This window comes from Haliaeetus leucocephalus, unplaced genomic scaffold (genome assembly GCF_000737465.1).
Source record: "Haliaeetus leucocephalus isolate CR32 unplaced genomic scaffold, Haliaeetus_leucocephalus-4.0 Scaffold150, whole genome shotgun sequence".
In the NCBI taxonomy this organism is placed as follows: domain Eukaryota; kingdom Metazoa; phylum Chordata; class Aves; order Accipitriformes; family Accipitridae; genus Haliaeetus; species Haliaeetus leucocephalus.
Genome location: NW_010972586.1, coordinates 1,742,849 through 1,766,249, shown reverse-complemented (window position 1 = coordinate 1,766,249; position 23,401 = coordinate 1,742,849). Strand labels below are relative to the sequence as shown.

Sequence of the window (23,401 nt, the reverse complement as noted above, 5' to 3'; positions counted from 1 at the left end):
CCGCCTGCCGCCGGTGCCCCCCCACCCCCTGCCGCCGCCGCCGCCGAGCAGCAGGGGCCGTTACGGGCGGCTGAAGGCAGGAGGCATGCATGCGTGCAAGGCGTTGTGAAACGGGCAGTTGGCCAGAGAAACCAGAGCCTGGAAGGTCTGAGAACTGGGGGTGAACGCATCTCCAAACCGTGGTTGCTTTCCGTGCGTGCGAGGCAAAAAAACCAAACCAAAACCAAACCAAAAACCGGAAGAACTGAATGCGTAAATAGGTCCTCGTTCTGAAAAATGCTTCTGCCTTCATTCACTACAGCGGGAGCTTTTCTTGCTGAGTTGTTGTGGTCATGTTTCACCTGTGTGTTTTGCCAGTACCTTGTGGAAAAACTTTGTTCTTCCTGTATGCAGCTGCCCTTTTAAAAAGAAAATTGTTCCTGTTCCTCTTTTCCTGAAGAGTTTCCTGTCCCTGACCTTTACAGTAATAGGATCAGTGCGTGGTTCTTTGTTTTACACTGGCTGTTGCTTGTCCTTATCAAAAAAGGCCAGTATACAAAGAGGCTCTTAAATGTATTTTTAAGTCACTTGCCTTCTCTCAAGTCACTGGGGTTTTTTTTCTTTCTTCTTTTTATCGATGCATAATCTGTGCATTGGTAGAAAAAGATCTGTGGAGATATGCTGTGAAGGAATAGCAGATGATGTGAACCTGCAGTTGAGAAGAATTGTATCAATAGATTTCTGTGTATCTCTGTGTGATACAGTGTGTGTTATTGGAGTCTTGGTCTCTGCGCTAAGAAAGGCTGCAGTATAACATAAACAAAAGTCTTTACTGATGTGGTCTGGAATTAAAGCTGCAAGAGATAAGATAGATTTAGAGTTTAAATCACAGTTACAATGAGAAGTCCTCATCTTAATGATTAAAAATATTTACTGAAAACTCCTCTAGCCGCAAAAAACTGGCAAAGAAATGCACTTTGTTTTGGGTGGTTTGGCTGACAGTTATGTTGTGCTGCATTGTATTTGCAGACAGTCTATTTGAAAGAAAGTAGCTAAGTAGAAAGGGGAAGCATCTTTGCTTAAAGAGAAGCTTTGAAAAGCTTTGTCAGTAAAGCTTTTTTTGATGTCTAATCAGCTACAGCATTTAGGGAAGAGCCTTAATCTCGTGATTTTCCTGCAAATTTGGAAGGAAGAGATCATGAAAATTGAACTTCTCACAAGCTTGAATGTAGATTGTTTAACTCAAGTGTATAGGACACCTTAGTCCAGAGAAGAACAATTATCTCTTGGTGTGGGCCTAATTAAACTTCTGTCTTGAGTGTTGTCCTGTAGATATTCATGAAGTAGCTGTTTCTAAATGGCAATGGAAGTTCTATAGTAACAACAGAATGGCATCCTGCTTTTCATAGTTGATCACGTATTTGTTTGCTGATACCAGAGGAGAGAGCATGGCAAGGGACGGTGAGGTCCAAAGCCAACTTAGATGAAGGCTATGGTACTTTGAGAGGGTTCCCAACAGGTTTATCTTGGAGCTGTCCATTTCTTTTTGCATGATTAATTTCAGCTCCCCTCCTATTTTTTTCTTGTTTTCATTCTCTTTGCAGCTCACAAAAGACTGTTCCTTTCTTACCTATGATTTTGTTGTACAGTAGAGAAGCTACAAGATTTCTAACATGTCTTCTGAATAGCTTCCGTGTTAATGAAGTCTCCATTTAGAAAACACATGCTAACTCATCTAAGTTTCATCTGACAAAATACAAGTTCAGTGTATATTATGAACAGCAAATATGAAATATTTAAATACAGGAAGGCTGACTGACTTCAGTGGCTTATCTGGATAATGAAATGGAGAATATTGTTTATTTCAAGTTGAATTCTCTGATACAAAGAAAAAGAAGCTGGAGTTTTAACTTTCTTTGTGCACATACTAAAAGTTAGCGACTTAAATTAAACCCTCTTAATTCTAGAATGTATAACACACTGAGCTGTAACACCTGGCATTTCTGGAGTGCGGTGGGAACACATTTTAGGACTTGAAAACTTGTTGGATGTTAAGAGAATGAGAACGCTTCCCTTTCAGTGAACGTAGGGCACCTATGAACTCTGGGTACGAGGCTGAGCAGCAGCTTGTCTGAGCTGGTGGGGTGCTTATTTCCTCATCGGATACCCACAGTGCCTAAGAGCAGTAGAAGGATTGTTTGGTTTTCATTGTGCCAACCATATTGTATTGTCTGGAGGACTGCCTCTATTAAATTAATCGTCACTGAGTGGTCTCCCTTTAGCTGTCAGAGTTGCTTTCATCAATGAGAACAGCCGGACTGAATCAGAAAAATAGTCTCAGCCAAGACTGCATTTACAATGATACTCAGTGGTGGATGCTGTGTGAAGCATATTGCTGATGATTTTATGTGTGTGCTGGTAGTCACCTGCAGTACTCTCTCACATACCAGTTTTTTGTAGCTCAGGGACCTCCTGAGCCCTAGGTAGCATTACCATATTAATAATCTTCCAAGCACTTACCTACTTGCTGAATTTTTAAATGCATAGGGTTTTAGTTTGGTTTGCTTTGGGGTTTTTTGTTTAAAAAAAAAAAAGTGTCTATGACACGCACAACAAGACATTCTGGAAGTTAACTGTGCATTATGAGAAGAATCATCCTGTTACAAGTTTGTAATCAACAAATTGCTGATTTGCTGTCCATGTCCTCTGCCGCTCTTAGGAGGGACCACAAACAACTGTATGAAAGTCACTTTTGGCAACATATATGAAAAAAGAGTATGTTAGTTTTTCTGAAAAATTGTATGTTTAGTGTTACTCTCATTTCATCATTTCCCCCTCCTCCTTCCTCCTTGCCCTAGTCTGTTTCTCTGCCACCTTCCTTGTTGCACCACTTCTTACTTCATTTCCCCTAAACTTCTCACTCATTTCTGTACTGTCTGTCTCTGTTTTGTAAAGCAGGTGTTGTGTGAACATGTAGCTAAGCTGCCACATATTCATTTCAACTGGTATTTATATTCCTGGGTTTTTTTTCTAATGGAAGAATACATGGAGGCACTTGAAACCAATCAATAAGCAGTAGATGTGGTAATCTATCAAGGAATGTCATTTAGGGCAGGGTGTGTATATAATCTCATTGCCGGTTTATCAGTTTATGTCAAAGATCTGCAATATGCATTTGGTTTTTGCACAGAAGGCAAAACATTAGATAGACACAGAAGTCCAGATGTCTTTAATGATATCCATTGAATTTAACAGTGACAATTATAGAGGAAGCTGTAAAGATCCCATTGGAATATCTGAGAGGAAAATATTAAGTCCTTCAACACTGTACTCTACCTCTGCACAAAACTAACTCTGTTTCCAAGATTGATTGGTGTAATTCTACTGGAAATGTGTGTCTTGTTCCTTGGTGTTAAATCCAGGCTGTAATGGAAGTAAGTAGGCATTCGTTCTAGTGTGATTGCTTGTGTCCTCTTACTTTCTGCTGAAAATATTACTGTCCTGCTGTTGAGTCTATTCTCTCTGCCCATGCTGTAATGTGTGAGCTTCTGTAACCCTGTTTCAGACAATGAGCCTGGTTAACTTGAACAATTAGAATAGTATGCTGGTTAGCTTTTGTCAGCCTGTTATTGTCTTCTGACCGAAGGAGGCTAGGAGGGGTTCAGACAAGTAGTTCAACTGGTTTGGGGGGGACTCTACTATTAAGAGAAGGGAGGATGTCCAAGCATCTAGGGCTGTAATTTCAGCCAACAGAAAATGTGAGAAGTTGTTCTTGTTTCTTTGTAAGTCAAAGCTATAAAACAGTTATTGCTGCTGAATGTAATGCACAATAAAAGAGGAGAAAATTGAGCTTGTTATTGCCCTTGCAAATTGGAATGGTCCCATAGACTTCTCACCAGAAACTTGTTTTCTTGGAAACAAGTAAAGCAGGATCCTGACTGCCCTGCATATCTGAATGTCCTGGCCATTGGGTATCTTGGTTGTTGGATGCTTCACCTGACTTACCTTCAGCTCAGGAGTCTCTCAGAAATTTCACAGGCCTGTAGCTTTCAGGAAATGGACATGTTTGTGACATTTCGTGAATTGTTGGCATCAAGTCAGTTTAAAATTTCTAAACAGCTATGCCATCCATGTGTGTCTGGGCCATGAGGTTTTTTGTTAGGCTCCTCTTCCATTTCTTGTCTGATACCCAGATTTTCACTGCGCTAACTACTAACTCTTCTAACAGCTATTTTAATCACCATTTTAGATGTACTTCACAGAGATAAAAGAGCAAAGTTGGGGTCCTGTCTTTTAGCTTGCACCTGTAGTAGGGTGTAACTGGAATAGCTTAACATGTTAGTAGTTGTTTGGGTGCATGGGTGCTTTTTTTGAGAGGCTGAATAGTACTCTGTGACCCACTGACTATGTAAAATAATCAGATTATTAGGAATTAATTGACTGTAGTTTCTGTTACATTCAGAGCTGTGGCTTTCTGGGTTTTCATAGTTCCCTGAGGACTATGTCTGTTCTGAAGATAACTTTTGAAGATAATGAGCTGAACTTTGTTGCAAAACTCTTAAAATCAAGCTGATGCTGTGTTCAGACCAGTAATGATTTTTAATAAGTTTCTACACATTATCTTTTTCATATAAAACCCCAACTGTCTGTGAAATTATTTAACCCCATCCTTATTTTATCTTGTTTGAGAATGACAGCTGTTTAAAAATACCAAAGAGCCACTGAAAAATTAATAGGCCAGGAAATGCCTTATTCAGCTGTCAGCTTGTTGTGGTTGAACTCCAGCTGGCAGCTGAGCCCTGCACAGCCGCTCACTCACTCCCCCCCTGCAGGATCGGGGAGAGAATTGGAAGAGTAAAAGTCAGAAAACTTGCGGGTCGAGATAAAGAATACTTAATAGGTAAAGAAGAAGCTGCGTGCGCAGGCAATATATAATGAATTCATTCACTTCTTCCCATTGGCAGGCAGCTGTTCAGCCATCTCCAGGAAAGCAGGGCTTCATCACACATAATGGTTACTTGGGAAGACAAATGCCATTAACTCCAAATATCCTCTCCATCCTCCTTCTTCCTCACAGCTTTTATTGCTGAGCATGGTGTTACATGGTATGGGATATTCCTTTGGTCAGTTGGGGTCAGCTGTCCTGGCTGTGTCCCCTCCCAGGTTCTTGTCCTCCCCCAGCCTTCTCACTGCAGGGCAGTGAGAAACAGAGAAGGCCTTCATGCTGTGTAAGCACTGATCAGTAATAACTAAAACATCCCTGTGTTGTCAACACTGTGCACTCACAAATCCAAACTGGAACTATATAAGCCATTATGAAGAAAATCTATCCCAGCCAAAACCAGTACACAGCTGAAAGGGTATTTCAAAGGAAAGACATTTTACTTGTAAATCATCCACATAACTAAACTAATATCTCCTATTCTTAAAAACAGAACTTGAGTTTTATAACAAATATAAATTTATTATATCTTTATAAAACAAATACCACCCAGACAGAACTTCTGTTTCACTGGAAATCTTCCTGAAAGAGTGACTTCTAGACTTTGTGTCTTGTATACAAATTATACCAGCTGCATGAATAAGCTTTGCCTCTTGAGCTTTCTGAGGTGCTCCTAAGGTCTGTTTGAGTCCTTTCCTTTTGCAAGTATCCTCCAGTTGTGGTTTGTGGAAATGGAGGTATGTGAAATTTGGAGAAATCCATCTGTAACTGGTATTCTAATGACAGCTGTGAAGCCAGGTATCCAGAGCAGAATTCTTGGCTTTCTTTAACCGTGCCAATGGACAGGATCTTTCCCATCTGTTTTGGGTTTGTGTGGTGGGGTTTTGGTAGTGGGGGAGGGGTTGCAGGGGTGGCTCCTGTGAGAAGCTGCTAGAAGCTTCCCCGGCTCCAAGGCGGACCTGCCTCTGGCCAAGGCTGAGCCCATCAGCCACAGTGGCAGTGCCTCTGGGAGAACAGATTTAAGAAGGGGAACGTGCAGTGAGTAGGGAGAGTGGGATGTGAGAGAAGCCCCTCTCCAGATACCGAGGTCACTGAGGAAGGCGGGGGAAGAGGTGCGCCGGAGGAGGGGATGCCCCTGCAGCCCGTGGTGAGACGTCAGGCTGTCCCCCCGCCAGCCCATGGAGGGGAGCGGGGGACCAGATGCTCACCTGCAGCCAGAGCAGGCGGATGCCCCCAAAGGTGGCGTGACTCCATGGCAAAGCCCGTGCTGGAGCAGTCTGTGCCTGAGGGACTGCAGCCCATGGAAAGGAGTCATGTTGGAGCAGTTCGTAAAGGACTGCAGCCCGTGGGAAGGACTCACATTGGAGGAGTTCATGAAGGACTGTCTCCTGTGGGAGGGACCCCACAGTGGAGCAGGGGAAGAGTGAGGAGTCCTCCCCCTGAGGAGGAAGGAGCGGCAGAGACAATGTGTGATGAACTGACCCCAAACCCCATTCCCTGTCCCCCTGCGCTGCTGGGGGGAGGAGGTACAGAAAACTGGGAGTGGAGTTGAGCAAGGAAGGCAGGAGAGGTGGGGGGAAGGTGTTTCAAGATTTGGGTTTTACTTCTCATTATCCTTGGTTTGATACGATTGGTAGTAAAACAAATGGATTTTGTTTTTTCCCCAAGTTGTCTTTTGCCCATGACCATAAGTGGTGGGTGATCCCTCCCTGTCCTTGTCTCAACCCATGAGCTTTTCTTCATATTTTCTCCTACTCATTCCACCCCGGGGTGGGGAGGGAGTGAGTGAGCGAGTGGCCTCGTGGTGCTTTGTTGCTGGCTGGGCTTAAACCACAACACCAGCTCAGTGATAGAAAGGGATCCATAATCCTACTAGGACCTGGTGGCATGTATTTATAGCTATTCCTAGGACGAATCTATTCCTTTTTTCAAAGTGGGAATAGCTTTGTATTGGCCTTGGTTAACTTGTTGCTTTAGGCATGTAAATGTTTAGTTTTTCGTCTTACGCCATATGTTGATCAGGTTTAAATGCTTAAGGTGATTTTTGTGTCTTGTAGCGTTTCTTTTTGTGATTAGAAGCCAGGTATAGTCCAAAGTAATCATCAGTAATGAAAATAGCTACCTCAGATAAAACTGAGAAGATAGACTGAGGGAATAGCTTGAAGATGTCAGTCTTCTCTAAGGGCTCTTTTCCACCACTCATTAATCAAGAGCACAATTAAGGGATAAAACAGAAAGCCCTTTGCTATGTGCAAGTGTGCAGGAAGGCTTTTGTTCCCTATGTCTGGCTGTATTACAGCTGATTTTCATGGAGGTGAATTGACAAGCATGAGCTACATGCCACTCTGCCATCTGTTGTAATGTGGGGTCCCCGCTATGTCCTGAACCTCAGAGCTATCAAAATTTAAGTGGGCTGCTGTTCAAAGTTGAGTAGCAGCAAAACTGGCTTGGAATCAGTATCTGTAACGTTTTTGTGAAGAGTTGCTTTTGCTGATAAAACTTTAAACTACTTGAACCTCACAGGGAAATCAAGCATTTCCATGCTTTGCTGTTCTAGCTGAAGTACAAGATCTTGAACTCGCAGCTCTGTGCAGCACTGCCTGGAGAGACAGACCGTTTCTTCTGGAATATGCCACTTCTGAAATCACTTAAAACTATCGACTATTACATGTGACACATACTATCTGTAGTATCATTTGTAGAATAATAAAGCATGTCAAGTGGTGAGGTTTTCTTACATTTCCTAGTTAATTTTGTCTAAATTAGTTGCAAATCTTGTGATACAACTTAAGGATCATACTTCACAGAGTGAACAAATAGACCTTTATTACCTCAGAGCACTCTATTTGCTGTGGGATCATTTCAGCATTGGTTTAGTATGAGATGAGAAGTGTACATGTGGCTAGTGGGTTGGTTCCTTGTAAGGTTATAAACTCTACTACCTACATACAGTTCCCAAGTGTTTCTGCTTTGACTTTCTTTGCAGGCTCTAGGGCAAAATCCAACAAGCAGTCTGAGAGGCTGCTCTTTCACTGCTCATCACTTTGATTTGTTTATTGGTTTCCCCACTTTACATATGGGCTTTTCAGAGAGTGGCAGCTTTGGCAAAGGGAAGGGGGTATAACCTCTTCTGTCATTTGAATGGAGCGGTTCCTTGTTGCAACCATAATCTTGTTTAAGAAATATAAATTTTCTGGTATTCTCGTATTTGCTTTCATCTTCCTTCTGTCTTCAGCAGGGAAAACCTTGAGCTAACAACTTTCCAGGTCAACAGAGCCTTGATTTCATATGTCCTCTGAAAAAAACATTTTGTACTCTGTCTGAATTTGTCTGGCAGGATTTTTACTGTTTCTTGCTTAATTCCTCTGTGCCAGAATTTCAGGTGGCTGAGGTCTGGATAGATGCGGGAGTGAGGATCTTGCTCTCTGCTGCTTGAAGTAAAGCAGCAGTGCCATACTGCATGTCAGGACGTACACTGTTCTTGGACAGGCAGCTATAAGAAAGGCCTTCCCTTAGAACTGCTGCCTTGCTACATTTATGAATGTGAAAATACAATCTGGACAGACTTTTTCAGTAGCTTTTCAGTATTTTTCAAGCTTTTTTAAATCTTTCATAGCCTGTGGCATTTGTTGCCACAGACATGTAGCCTGAAACATTTACTACCTGTTTTGAATTCTGGTTCTGAACTTAAATTATGACAACTCTGTGCAAAAACTAGGAAGCAAGTAGTGACACAGCTTACAAATGCTCCTTTTAAAGTGCATGCATTCATGAATAAATACGCTGTTGTTGAAAACTCCTTAGTTAGCTGTCTTGGATGAAGTTGTGAGAAGTGAGTCTTGCAAATTTTCTAGTACTATGCAGTAAGCATAGTTGATACTTGTATTCAACAAGGATTTTCTAACTGAAGCACTGATCTTCAGTCAGGTGTTTATTTATTTTGTGAGTAAGCTATAAACTGCTTTAATTTTCCTGAGCGTCTGCAAGTATTTTTCTTTTTCACAGGGCAAGTTCTAGTCTTCAGTGAATTAAAAGAACAGTATCTATGGCAAGCCTACCTTCCATGTACAGTACAATATGACCCTCTGGCAATAATCCCCAAGTTCAACCTGTTGCAAAGCTATTTAAATTTCTTACGGCCACAAGCTGCCTTAAATTGTTTGGATGGCATTAACGTGTTATTTTAATCTCTGAAAAACTGGTATACAGCTCTTGGAGATTTCTTTATTAATTTTTTTCTATGTATAAATCCAGACTTAAATCTAAGCCTTTCCAAAAGGAACTTAATCAAATTACGTTCAGCAATAATAATATAATTATTCTATATATTTCTGTAGCAGCTTTTGTTTCATGTTACTTAAACCTGAGGAAACGGGTGACCTTTTTTCTCTCTGACAAAGAAGTGAAAAGAGCTGTTGACTAGCTCATATCCTTTGTTCATTGTTACCATGCTAGGAGTAGGAAATGGAAATAGCTGGCAGGGTTTCCTTTCTGTACATCTTGCCTTGTTTCTTTGCAATGAAAGAGTGTTTGTTCCAGTAATTCTCATATACTGACACATGGCAACTGGGTCTCTGCTAATTACTTCACTTTTTTTTTTTTTTAAAACAGTCAAGTCCTTCATCTCCAGAGCCAGCAAGTCTTCCTGCAGAAGACCTCAGCACAAACTCCAATGGTCCAAAGCCAGCAGAAATCATGCTAGATGATGACAGAGAAGACCTCTTTGCTGGTAATTACTCTTTGCTTCTAATGTGTCTGCATAAACTCTTTTGCTCTTGGACTGAAAGAAATGTGCTTTTCTGGGAAGGAGCGTTAAAACCTTTTAAATAGTTTGACAATGATGTACAGTTTTTTTCTTGTGGTACTTTGTAACATTAGTTAAGTTTGTTTACTAAATGCAAGTTTCTCAGTGGTGAGTACTGTCAGTGGCAGTGTGGCAGTGTTAGCTGGTTAGTAATGTGTTCTGCTGACAGTAATAATAGTATTTAGCATTATGTAATTAACAATATTAAAATCTGTGTGTAAAAACATGACTTAAGTTGCATCCTTGTTTCCTGCTTAGTAACCATACACAACCTGTCCCAGTCTTTTCCAATTACAAAGATAATTGAGGTCATATTGCAAGCTGGAGGGTATTTCCTTTTTCCTGAGACTCTTTTGTTACAATAAAAAGATAACAAACTGGTGTATGGGACCAGTCCTATCATTTCGCTAGGGCATGATTCTGTCTTTGATACTTGACAGTATTGCATGTTTTGGAAAAAGATGTGTGAAAGTTCTGATAAGTAATAAGTCAATAGACAACACATTTCTAGTGCTTCTTTAATCAGTCACTACTCTGGTGTTGGTTTTCGACTGTCCTAACATGGGTTATGGTTGCTGTCAATTACAGGTGTAGGAGCATTAACTATTCAAGAAAGGAGATGTAATATTTGAAGTATATTTTGTACATCAAAAGATAGTTCTGAGTGCTGCTTCTCAATACTAACACTTTACCTATTCCTACCTATTGAGTGAGTCAGTTGGCAGTCTGCTTTGAATACAGTCTTCATCTCAATTGATTCCCTGATGTAATTACTTGAAAATAAACTTCATAGCCTTTAGTTCTGGGCTATTTTGTATATACAAATACATGTAGATACATGTATATACATGCCTATTACCTTTGTTCTGAAATTACTAAATTTATATTTGCATATATTTGAACTTGATTTTGCTCATGACAGTGTTAGAATGTATTGACTACTTTAACTCTCTGAAAGGGTTTTAAGAGAAAAAGTGAATAAAGAATAGAGGGGTAATCTTACTTCTTTTGTATTTATATCACCTGATCTTACGACTTGCAAAGACCAGCAGCGCTTTAGTCATGAAACTTTCTAGTACCAGTAATTTAGTTATTTAGCTTCAGTATATAAAACCAGCTTTTTATAACCATAGAGCCATCTGGAATGGATATTTTAGGAGAACCAATTCTCATTTGGATGATATTAAGAAAAAAGGTGGCTGGAGTAAATATTGAGGGGAACCAGACAGAAGGAGCAAATGTTAGCAGCCAGATTGTTTCAGCTGAAATGAATGCTGTGAGGAAAACACACAGAACTGATTTAATGAGTTTGAATTTTGCTATGGAAGACATTCTCTTAAATGCATGCAGTACTGAACTAAAAACATCTAACATACTGCATGTCTAACACAACCAAGACTGGTCTTTAAAAGGTCAATTTATATAGAGACAGAGGTTAGTACAAATGCTCAAAGAGGGGAAAAAAACAAGAGTGATTTATGGAGCCTAAGACAGAATATGACATCTTTCACGGTGTACTGTTCTAATCAGGAAGTTTGCGTAATACAGTTGTACCCTAGTGATGAACTTCTGTCTTTGTATCACTGTCAGCATAGGCGTTCTCAAAAACAACGTCTAATTTGTGTTCCAGTGCTGTGCACTCACAAGTATAACTATTCTTTTCTTTCTTAGGACTGTTTTGCTAGACAATGGTATTAATCCATCTGATTAAGTTTCTGATACTGATTTGCAATGAATAGAAACAATGTGAGAAGGCAACATGAGATACCTATTTTCTTGCTTCCAGCATGATTGCATAAGCCTGGCTTTCTATGAAAGCAGGACTTAATTAACAAGTGAGTGTGACTGGGTTTTTTTCTTCAACATGTTGAAATTCCAGAGGAACCTATCCTGGCACAGCTTGTAGGAATGCTTAACCGGAGAGGAAGAGAATGAAGTTCCACAGGTTTCTAACTTATGTTGTTCCTTCATACTGAATTATTAGAAACTATAAAATCCAGGTAAAGGAAATCCTATGGGTGGCTCCTGAAAGGAGGGACTCTGATGCTTTGGGGGCATAAACAAGTCTAGTTTTGCAGACTTATTTGTAAAAAATGTGATGGTATGCTTCTCTAGCTATTGTAGGCTTGATAAATCTTTTTCATTATTCCATCTAATAATGCAACCTAATAGAAAAGGAGGTAAGGGAGAACAAATTATATGATTTCCTATATTGTTTTAATGCAGTTCAGAACCTGGGATTTTTTTAGGCTATTTGACTATACTTAAAGCTTCTTTGCTATTGTGTTTCTGCGGCAGCTGCAGGATAGTATGTGCAATAAAATGTTTTAGGTATTCATTACCTTGTCTCTGGTGACTCATAAGTACTTTGGCTGAACTATTAAAACTGGGTTTCAAAGGTGAACGAAAATGAGTTTTCCAGCTGTCATTGGATACCAGTAAATTTTGCTGCTGCATTTATTAGTATTGTGGTTCTTAGTTCTGGAAAAAAGCAAACTGTCTTGCTAAACCCACTTAAGCACTTTTACCCTTAGAATAAAAGTCAGTGTGTTGATTATTTGGCCAAAAAAGAATTACTTTATCTTACCTTGTAGAGCTTTTGCATGTGGAGACAGTAATGGTCAATGCTCCAAACCAGGTAGTTGTCGTGATTTAACCCCAGCCAGTAACTGAGCACCACGCAGTCGCTCGCTCACCACCGCTGCCCCCACCCGGTGGGATGGGGGAGAGAATTGGGAAGAAACAAGTAAGACTTATGGGTTCAGATAAGAACAGTTTAGTTGAACAGAAAGGAAGAAAATAATAATGATAATAATTACAATAATAAAATGACAATAATAAAATAACTGGAATATACAAAACAAGTGATGCACAACAGAATTGCTCACCACTCGCTCACTGATGCCCAGTTAGTTCCCGAGCAGTGATCCCCCAAGCCAACTCCCCCCAGTTTATATACTGGGCATGATGTCACATGGTATGGAATACCCCTTTGGCCAGTTTGGGTCAGCTGTCCTGGCTGTGTCCCCTCACAACTTCTTGTGCCCCTCCAGCCTTCTCGCTGTCTGGGCATGAGAAGCTGAAAAATCCTTGACTTCATCTGAACACTACTTAGCAACAACTGAAAACATCAGTGTATTAGCAACATTATTCTCATACTAAATCCAAAACATAGCACTATACCAGCTACTAGAAAGAAAATTAACTCTATCCCAGCCAAAACCAGGACAGTAGTCTTAAGAGTATCTGCGAGGCTTTGGGTTGTGTCTTAAAACCTGGTTGTCCATAAGCTTCTGCTGTAGAGTGAAGAACTAAATTTTGAATCAGTTCTCTAAAATCTTGGCTTGAAGTTCTGTGTGTAGCTGCAGCAATGTGCCATGGACCTCCTGTGCATGACATAGCTGTGTGTGCCTTCTCACTGTAGTGCTCATAGATGATGAGCAGGTCTATGAAGTTATGTCAGTGCTCTGTCACCATTTTCAGAAAAATGGAAAATTATGATTTTTTTTCCTCTCCCCTAGTCTGGTAAAAGATTGGGTTTTATGGTTTTTTATTTTTTCAGCTCTGAAAGGTGTTTGGGAATGGATCGTCTTATGCAAGTATCTAGTTACTGTGTCCTGGGGGAAAGTTGGTGAGGTGGAGGGGGGTGATGTTTGTTTTTATTGGGTTTTTGTTTTGTTTTTCTTCAGGTCCTGATAGGTTTGTCTTAGGTTTTTTTCCTGGGAGTTGATACAGAAAAGGAGATGCTAATTCTGTGGACCAGACAAGACATGTACTTTAAGACCAGCTGAACAGCAGAAGTTTCTGCCTGATGTTGTCTGTCAGGCTGCTGTCATGGGGTGTGTCTGATCAGAAGAGATTGGTGCAGATGCCTCACTGCTTTATAGAAGCTGGTTGTTCAGTTCTAGATCTCTTCTGCAAGAAACAAATGCACAAAAGCCCGTGAACCTACAGTTTTGAAGTCAGAAGGCAGCCTTATTAGTGGCTGACTGTTCTGTTAAAACTACTTCTGTTCTCATTAAGATTATCCTTAGTACTCCTAGTGTAACAGTAAGGGTCATGGGCTATGACTTAGGTGTAGTAGTTCTCACAGTTCTTTTAAGGTATCTGTCTCTGAAATGTTGCTACACCTGGAAAAGCCTTTTTTAATAACTTGTCCTCTGTTCTGGACAACAGTTTCTACTTCAGTTTACTTCCACATTTATGTGATCACCTGAGTAAACTTTCAAAGATAATCAGCCAATTTAAACAGTCAAGCCATGTCAGAATGTTAGAGATCTGACATTTAGAAGTGTGACTGGTAAAAATAACTTAGCTGAAGTGAGCTGCTAGTGAGGAATTGCAAACTTGCACTTTCTAAGATGATGTTTGACAAATACTAGTGGTGAAAAGTAAAGAAACAAGAGCTGTCTAATGCTGAGATTGAGCCCCATGCTTGAGTGCTGATAGAAACATGATGTAGTTGGCTGTAGAATGTTAATTAAGCATAAATAGTTGTCTTCTGCAGCAGGATGAGATGTTTCATATTCTTTTGGAGTTAAGCATCTTGACAGTGATCCATAACAAAGACTGTTTATGGATTGTAGAGTAGATATTTATGTGTAGAAGTCTTACAGCATTAGATTGGTGGGAGTGCTTAATATGTGCTGATAACTGCCATGGCTGATGTGAGTGTTAGATCTCAATGTTTTCCTCCTAAAAGTGGGGTAGGGCAGTTGCCTCTCTTCATGCAAGAAGAGCTCTTGCTTTTGAGAACTTTCCAAGAAAGCAAGACATCTAGATTTCATTTTTCATGCAAATACTAATACAGAATATTTAAAAAACAAACCAAACAAAAAAAAAGCCCACAAACCCACAACCTAATACTGAAGTTTTCAGGGAAAAATCTAAAATGAATAAATCAAGCGAATGTTTCTGAAAGTGCCATAGCTTCTACTCTGAAACCTACCAAATTCATCCTTCCATGAAAAAAATACCAACAAAAAGCAAAAAGAAGAATTTTCAATGACACTTTTTAATCTAGACCATGTAATCTGATTTCTCAAAGTGAAAGAATGTGAGTAACGAGCATAAATGCCAGAGTTCATCAGAACAATCTATTTCTTGCAAAATAGATCTTCAGCTTATGTACTACTCAAAGACTGCTTTTCTGATGGGGAAAAAAATAGAAAGTGTAAGAGCCTGCTGTTATTATATAAAGCTAATACTTCTTTTTCCCTTCAGAATCTTTTAATACTTTTGTTTTAAACAAAAAGTACAACATCCTTGTCTCTGTCCTGCTCTGTCCCATCACCCCCTTCCACTATCTTTTGCATTTCACTCTTCTAGATTTATGTAAAAGTTCAGGATGCATGAAGACTTGGGGGTGAGAGGTAACAGGAGGAAGGGTGGCATAAATTCTCTTTTCTTCTTCCTAAAAGAGCTGACCTGCTGCTGTCAATCAAACAGGTACTTTTTTCTCTGGGTAAGTTCCTCCAGGAAAATAGAAAAGGAGGGCTAATAGGCAGCACCTTTAAAAATTTGCTCATGCCCAACCAACCTGGGGTTGCACAGCTTTAAAAATACTGGTGTAGATGAAGTCTAATGTTGCTGGTCTTGCTGAAAAGAAACCTCCTTGCCTTTCCAGCTGCTTTTTCCTGCTGCTTTCTCTTTTACAGAAATAATGCACCAGCTTAGCAGTAGCGTCAGCTATCTGCTGAACAGTAGCAGGGGGCTAATCCTGGTTGGAGTTCATGTGATACATAACCTGGATCAGTTCCTGATATTAATGGGTGTGTAGATACAAGTCTGAAAAAGAGGTGTGCTGGGAAGGAGTGTGCTAGTTTCATCAGATAGCAGTGCTGGTTTGTTACATTGAATTCTCACTTTTTTCATGAAGTCATGATTTTACAGTAACAGAAATGTTTTTTCAGCTGATGAAAGTGAGAAATCTGTGTGCTTTGAATTGTTTCATGGCTTGTTTTATAAGCCTGTCTAAAATTTGAAGGTACAGAGAAGTACTTAGGGGTGATGAGTAGTTTGTTTCCCAAACATGCATGCTGGAATGTAGCTGGTGATAGAAAAGGAAGAATTGAAGTGGAATAGCTTTATTTTATATTTTTTAAAATATTTTGTATTATATCATATTACATATATGACATGTTACATATGTATATGTAATTTTTTTCTGTTTCTGTGACATCGTCATTTGTATAACACATGTTGAATGCTGTTAGCCACTAAAGGAGAGAATTACCTCTTTTCCATGTTTAAATGTTGTTCTTCTACCAATCTAAAAGCTTTTTTTTGCAACTGCCTCAGCATGACTTCCCACCTGATTTGAGGTTTTGAAATAAAGTTCTCTATTGGTGTAAGATGCCTCCTGTGGCATCTGAGGGCAGGAAGATTCAGCAGGATTCTTCAGAAAGATTTAGAAGTAAGAATAAAGCAATGGTAGGAAAATAAATCTTTTCAAAGAAAGCTTTAGGTACTTGTTTTAATGTTTAGTTTGAAAATACTATGGAAATCTGTAACTTGAAATTAGGAAGAGGATTGCCAGCAGATTGAGGGAAGTGATCATTCCCCTCTGCTCAGCCCTGGTGAGGCCACGGCTGGAGTGCTGAGTCCAGGTCTGATCTACCCAATACAAGAGAGACATTGACAAGCTGGAGTGAGTCCAGTGGAGGGCCATGAAGATGATTAAGGGCTTGAAGTGTATGACATGTGAGTAGAGACTGAGAGAGCTGGAGCTGTTCAGCATGGAGAAGAGCAGGCTTGGGGGGAATCCTACAATGTGTATGAATACATGATGGGAGGGAATGGAGAAGAGGGAGCCAGACTTCTCAGTGGTCCCCACTTACAGGACAAGAGGCAATGGGCACAAATGGAAATACAGATAATACATAAGAAAAAAACATTGGGTTTGGTTTGGTTTGGTTTGTTTTTAATGGTGAGGGTGGTCAAGCACTGACACAGGTTGTCCAAGGAGAGGAGGTGGATTATCCATCCTTGGAGATGCTCAAAACCCATCCAGATGTGGTCTAGCACAGCCTGCTGTAGCTGACTCTGCTTGAACAGAGGGGTTAGGCTAGATGATCTGCAGAGATCTTTTCCAAGCTCAGCAATTCTGTGATATACTCCAAAACAAAGTGATGACAGCAAACTTTTGTCAGCCTCAAGCCAGAATGAGCATCTGTTTCAAACCAGGTTAAGGCATAGTGACTTTGAAGTTTGGTTTTCAATTTATTTTGAGCTTCGGTATCAAACAAATTTTAGGTACAGAGTCATTTTCATCCCTGAAATAGAGAAGTGTAGTTTTGTTCATTTATGAAAAAAATCAGGGACTGGCAAAAAAAGTGTTACAGAAGAACAGGAAACAGAATTGACTAGCAGAGTATCTCTAAGCGGCAGCAGGGATAAAGCTGAGTGGTTTTGATGTATTGATTATGAAAGATCATAATACTACTTTTTGCAGTAATAAATGATACAGTGCATTGGATGCTATTCCCAGTTCTATTTTTACATTGCTAGTAGATCACAGGCTGTTCTGGAGAAGCAAACAGTCGTCCATGGGACTTTTTTTTACACACAATGTAACTATCTCACAAATTTTAAAGTAGATCTGACCTTTAAAGCTCCTCTTTTCTTAACTGTTGAGTAAGGACTAGTTCTATGCACCAGGCTTTAAAAAAGTTTGGAAGAAAGATGGCGTATTTTCTCTTGAAAACTCAGTGGTTCACACAGACAGCAGTTGCGAGCACAGGCCTTTTCCAAATCGCATAGTGAACCTTTTTGGTAACTTTATGTAACTTAGAGAGGATCTGTTTTTGTGCCTTTTACCTGCTTGGTAAAGTAGTTGCCATAGGAAGTCTAGTTTGTAACAAGACTTGAGATCAGTTGGGAAGTCAATTTTGGTATCAAATGACTGTTCTGTGGTCAATGTTATCTTTTAAGGAACTAGAATTCTTGAAAATGCCCATTTGGCGACAACAGCAGCATTAGTTGTTTAAACTAGAACAGGAACTTCTCTATACCCAGGAAGTGTGTAGTTTGCCAGTGGTCAAAAACAGTGGAGAAAAGCATGTGGGATTTGTAGAGCAGAGATTTACCACCTCTTTAAAGATAGATGAACTGTCTGAAGAAAGTATTCAGTTTCAAGTGAGCTGTTTTAAGCCCCAAAGAGACTGAAGATAGATAGAGACTAAAGATAGTCTTACTAGTCGGAATGTCTCACCTGCTAATATTTCTATTCTACAGGTTGTGGGCTTCTGGCAGGGGTCGGGGCATGTTATGGTTGTGTAATTTCATTTAACACATGGCTTGGTCTGCTCAGTTATCAGCCTGTATGACTAAATCAGCTGTTGTTCAAAGTGCAAAAACTAAAATTGGTACAGGTGCTGAAAAAGAGCTGCTTGTGGTAAAAAAACCCAAATCATTAGTTTTCACAATATCTCATGCAGAAATAAATGACTTATCACTTGTGACTACTTTAAAAGGCTCTTTACTAAACAGTATATATTAAAAAAAAAAAGCAATATGAATCTTACTTTAACCCATTATGCACTACAAGCTCAAATGTTTAGCTGTGTATTGAAAGAAATTCTGGCACAAATGGATGCTGTTTACAGATGATCTTATTAAACTTGTATATCATTATTTTTTAGCGTGCGCATGTATTGTCTTTGTGATGCATATCCATCTCTATTGCACAAAAACTTCTTTGCTAACTCAAAATGTTTATCTAGAAGCAACAGAAGAAGTTTCACTGGACAGTCCAGAGAGGGATCCAATACTTTCACCAGAACCTACTCCTGCAATCACTCCTGTAACACCTACTACATTAGTAGCTCCCAGAATGGAATCGAAAAGTGTAACAGCCCCTGTGATTTTTGATAGATCCAGAGAAGAGGTACACAGTAAACTTCTAAATTATGAAAATGTCCTGTTTGTTTTTTGAAGTTTTTTCTTCTTTTAAAATCACAGTTCCTAAATGTTGACTCATGATCATCCTTTGCTAAGGAGAAGTATGTAAAAGAAGACCTATTCTGTTTATTTTGCATATAAAGTTTAGTGTGAATTTGACTCATGAAAATACCATAAGATTCATTACTTAGGTGATTATATTGGAGATCTGTAGTGTGAGGAGTAAGAAGCTTCATTCCTTCAGAGTAGATATTGTAAAAGTGTATGTTAGAGCAAGCCGTTAGCTCGATACAGCAGAAATGTTTGTGATATATAATAACTCTTACTAGCATGTTACAGGTTTCAGCTTGGATTTCTAAAGCTGTTGTTAATGGGGAAGTGGAGGAAGCACTTTCTAGCATTATCCTGCATGCTAACAAACAGCTGAGGCTAATGGTGGTTTTAACATTGCTATTTACATTTGGCATTCCATTCAAATTGGGCATTGCTGAATGCCATTCATCCTGGAGTGTTTTCTTACTAGACAGTGGCTCTGCTAAATGAGTTTGCAAACAAGACTCAATGGTGGCTGCTTCCCCAGATACCACAAGATGGCATTTTATTCTGATTTTCCTCCCCTTTAGCCCTGGTACACTGTCCCTTCTTCCATGGTGTTTCTTAGTATCTCTGTTTTTATCAGTCTTCTGTGTATTACGTGAAAGATTATGAAATTCTGCATGATTAGAGTTCAGGCAAGTATCCGAAAATTCTCTGTTACTTTTCCCTTCCCAAGTTCTTCTGCTATGGATACCATTAATAAAAAGGAATATCTGTCCTTTCATTAGAGGCGTATGGAAACATCGCAAATGAGAGTGGTTTTTGAACCATTGTATCTGCTGGCATTGTAGGAGATACAATGAACATACCCCTAAGATAAGTATTTACTAAAAATTTTGAAGCCAACAAGTCCTGTGAAAAGGCTGCCATACTAAAAGCTTTTGCAGAAAGGCTTAAAACTAAAATCATAGAATCATAGATCATTTAGGTTGGCAAAGACTTTTAAGATCATTGAGTCCAACCGTAAACCTAACTCTGCCAGGTCCACCACATGAACTTTGTTGCAGTGACAGTCAATGTTAGAAATTATATTTACTTAGCACTGGATGGTGGGTCTGGAACAGTTTTTTAGTTGTACAAACGTACTGACTTCCTCCTTCCTCTATACCCTTATCCTTGTAACTATACATAATATGAATGCATATTACCTGATTATATATGGCATATCTTTTTCCTAGATTGAAGAGGAAGCAAATGGAGATTTATTTGATATAGAAATCAATGTATCTGACCCAGAGAAAGTTGGTAAGTTCCTTGAGCCTAGTAAGTCAGATGGTAGACTGTCTTATCCCTTGAAGACTGTTCTGAGATTTTAGCATGATTTCTTATTCTGTTATCTTTTGGCATTTTGAAGTATCTAAATGGAAAGCTATTTAATGTATATTTTGGAATAAAAAGTGTGTGGAGGGATTAAAATAACTTGACCTAGGATAAGTATCTTAATTTTCTTACAGGAGATGGCATGAATGCTTATATGGCATACAGAGTAACAACAAAGGTAACTAGTGCAACAAACGTTTGCAGATAACTTTGTATCGTAGCTAAGTAGATGGATCAGTAATTCATAACAATTTTTTTTTTTTTTTTAAGACTTCACTTTCCATGTTCCACAAAAATGAATTCTCGGTTAAAAGAAGGTTCAGTGATTTTCTTGGCTTGCACAGCAAATTAGCAACAAAGTACATGCATATTGGTTACATTGTGCCTCCAGCTCCAGAAAAAAGTATTGTAGGTAAGTGTAGTGCCTGTAAAGTTGAATTTAAGCATGACATTCAAGTACTGTAATACAAATTAAGTATTTTGATATCTGTTGGGCTTGTAAAATAAATACATTTCTGTACAAATGTTACTTGCTGCTTATCAGGTGGTCCAAACTATTAAATATTCTTCCTGTTCTGTATTTGTTAAAAGTTCAGGTTAATTTGGAAAGGTATGTACTGGCCTCTTCCCAACTCAGGCTGGCATTGATAATAATAAGGACATTTGTTTTAATACATGGCTGCCTGTTTCTAACCTATCATTCTTTCTTCACTGTAGCCCTTCAAGAGCTGATTAGTCTATGAAAACAAAGACATTAAATGAAAGTTTTTTAACTTGTGCTGTTACCAGTTGCCTGCAATATGCAAAGCTTCATACATACTCTACCTTTCAAATACTTCAGTTTGTTTCTTTTGGTTATGGTGAACACTAAAACCCCTAGTTAATTCTTCAAACTTCTAATTCAGAAAACTCTTTTGAGTGATGCTAGTCTTCGTGAATGCCTTGAAGGATCAGATCCTTTCTTCATGAACTAAAAAGCATGCCTGATGCATTGAAGCAACTTCAGTTTTATAAGCTCTAAGTAGTAGAGGTTCTTTCAAAATAACTGAACATTTAAAACCATAAAACCTGTTGAAGTCTTTTGGCTTACCTCTATAAATAAGTGATTGGACTGTAGAACGCTGTTTGAGATGTAGGGAATGGCAGGACTTCTTTTTTGGTAGTTTAGTCTGTAAAGCTAATTGGAGCAGCAGCTTTTCATATGAGTAGGAATAGCCAGACTGAGTAGATGTAGGCAGCAGAAAGCTTGGGAAAATCATGCTTTTAATTCTGTGGAAAAGCACTGCATTTTTCAGTCTGTAAGATTGAAAATTTGATCAGCATTTTTGGTACTTCTTGAAAGTAATGTATGATTCTGTAATAACCAATTTTTCATGTAACAAGAATAAGTTTAATTACAAATGCTAACAGGGCTTATAAAGATGGAATGAGGCTTCTAGTCATGTCCTTTGGATGATACAACATTTAAGGCATTTATGACAGTGTGCAATTACATGAAAATGCAGTACTTGCATCACAAAGTCATCTGTAAGACAAAGCTTGGACTGGATTTGAAGTACCACTTGAACAAATCCAGCATAAATATTGATAGACCTGGAAGTGTGTAAAATGGTGGGACTTATTGCAGTGTAAGCAAGCACTGGCTGTCACTTCAGAACCTTGTATAGAGACTTTGTTAAGCTACGGATAAGTTGGGAAAACTCACAGACTCTGTAGGACATTTTCCAAAGAACATGAAACTCCTGCTTTAAACTTGGAACTTCAGTGCACCTGTGGTATTTAGTTCTGCCCCAAAATATGTAGTCCATACCTTTCTAATTGTGGAGAAAATAAGGGATTCTAGGCTGATTTAAAATGTGGCACCCTAAAGCAGAGAGCTGGCAAAACAGCTGAAAGTGAGATGGCATATTGTGTTTACATCACAGGTGTTTATTTTTAAAGTCTTAGTACAAAATATCATACATTCAGTGTTATGCAGTGTGTATTGTACAAAAGCCCTTAGTCTGTTCATTCTTTTACACTGTTGATAACACCTGGAGTTTTAAGCTCCCAAGTTTATTTTGGTGACTGGTGGGAGTGGCTCACACTTCAGACCTTAGCCACGAATTCAAGTCTTCAATTACTGGCTATGGAGCAACAGGATAAAACTGAGTCAGTGGTGAGCTAGAGTTGGACGTTCATCCAAACTGATGAACTCACTACTTACATATATGTGTTGGAAAATCACGTTTTCCATTTTTAAGAAAATAATCTATTAAGTCATGGATCCTTTCCTGCAAAGGATTAGAATGTTTGGGCTACCGATACTGCCTTTACACTTGCATTTAAATAGGCTTATATTAGCAGCAAAAGAAACCTGACATGATATCTAGAAATAACTGCCAATATCACAAGTTAAGAATTCCTCATATTGGTCATTTGATTACATATTCAGTTTTTTTCCTATGAACTTCTGTTGCTATCAAATGTGAAGGATCTTTTGAATTAAACTGCAGCATTTTGTGCTTTCTGCAGTGAAATATTAATAAATAGTAATACTCTAATGCAAAAAGATGAGGCATGTGAATTACCTCACTTTTGTTTCAATACTTTAATCCTTGCAATTAAAGACACACTCAGTTTTACAGATAAATTTGTGGATTTACAGTTACATTACACTGTGTAGTATACCTTTGGAAAAAAAAAGTGCCCATCAGATTTATTTTCATCATGTTACAGAGAAGGGAAAAACTAAGGCTTCACTGAGAGGTTAAGGGTCCCTCCTTATTCCTGTAGGGATGCTGTTTGTCCCCTCCGTGGGTTACTCTGTGAAACTTCTAAAGCCAGAAGGGAGATGGGGTGAGGAACAACTTTGGGAACTGTTGACCTAGCAGATCACAGAGTACATATTCAGAATCTCAGACTTAGAACTTTTAGCTGGAGAAGCACAGAACTAACAGAGCAGGAATACACTACAGGTAGAAATAAGATGTTTGGACTGGATCGTAACATACCTCTCCTGTGTTTTAGGAAATAATAATTATGAATGTTCAGTGTTTCCTGGTGGTTTTTAATAGGACTCAGGTTCCTAATCTCTCTGAGTTTGGGTCTTTAGCATGAAAAATATTGACCTCAGTCTGACAGTTTTAGAGTTCTTCCATTGCTGAGGTTGAATGTATTTCCCATACCACGATCTATTAGTACTCTGGCTCCCCTGTCATAGTTTTTTGGCCACTCTTGACTTGGGCAGAGGAAGTGACATAAAGCTGCATACATGTTATACTGCTAATTTTATTCTCCATTTGGTTTGTAGTTGTTCATATGCTTCAGAATTTTCAGAGCTGGTTAGTTTGCCTTAGTTGACTGAAAAACTCTTAGAA

The 23,401-nt window shown here is 39.1% G+C and overlaps 1 protein-coding gene across 2 annotated transcripts in view; it reads left to right on the top strand.

Annotated features, from left to right (window-relative positions):
• The window catches only part of SNX2 (sorting nexin 2), a 36,220-nt gene that overhangs the window by 753 nt on the left and 12,066 nt on the right, over nt 1-23,401 (top strand). For both annotated transcript variants that reach the window (XM_010561692.1, XM_010561691.1), the window contains exons 2-6: nt 9,533-9,650; nt 18,449-18,612; nt 19,901-19,967; nt 20,177-20,220; nt 20,313-20,454. In XM_010561692.1, the coding sequence (XP_010559994.1) occupies nt 9,533-9,650; nt 18,449-18,612; nt 19,901-19,967; nt 20,177-20,220; nt 20,313-20,454 (535 nt within the window). The remainder of the gene's footprint in view (nt 1-9,532; nt 9,651-18,448; nt 18,613-19,900; nt 19,968-20,176; nt 20,221-20,312; nt 20,455-23,401) is intronic.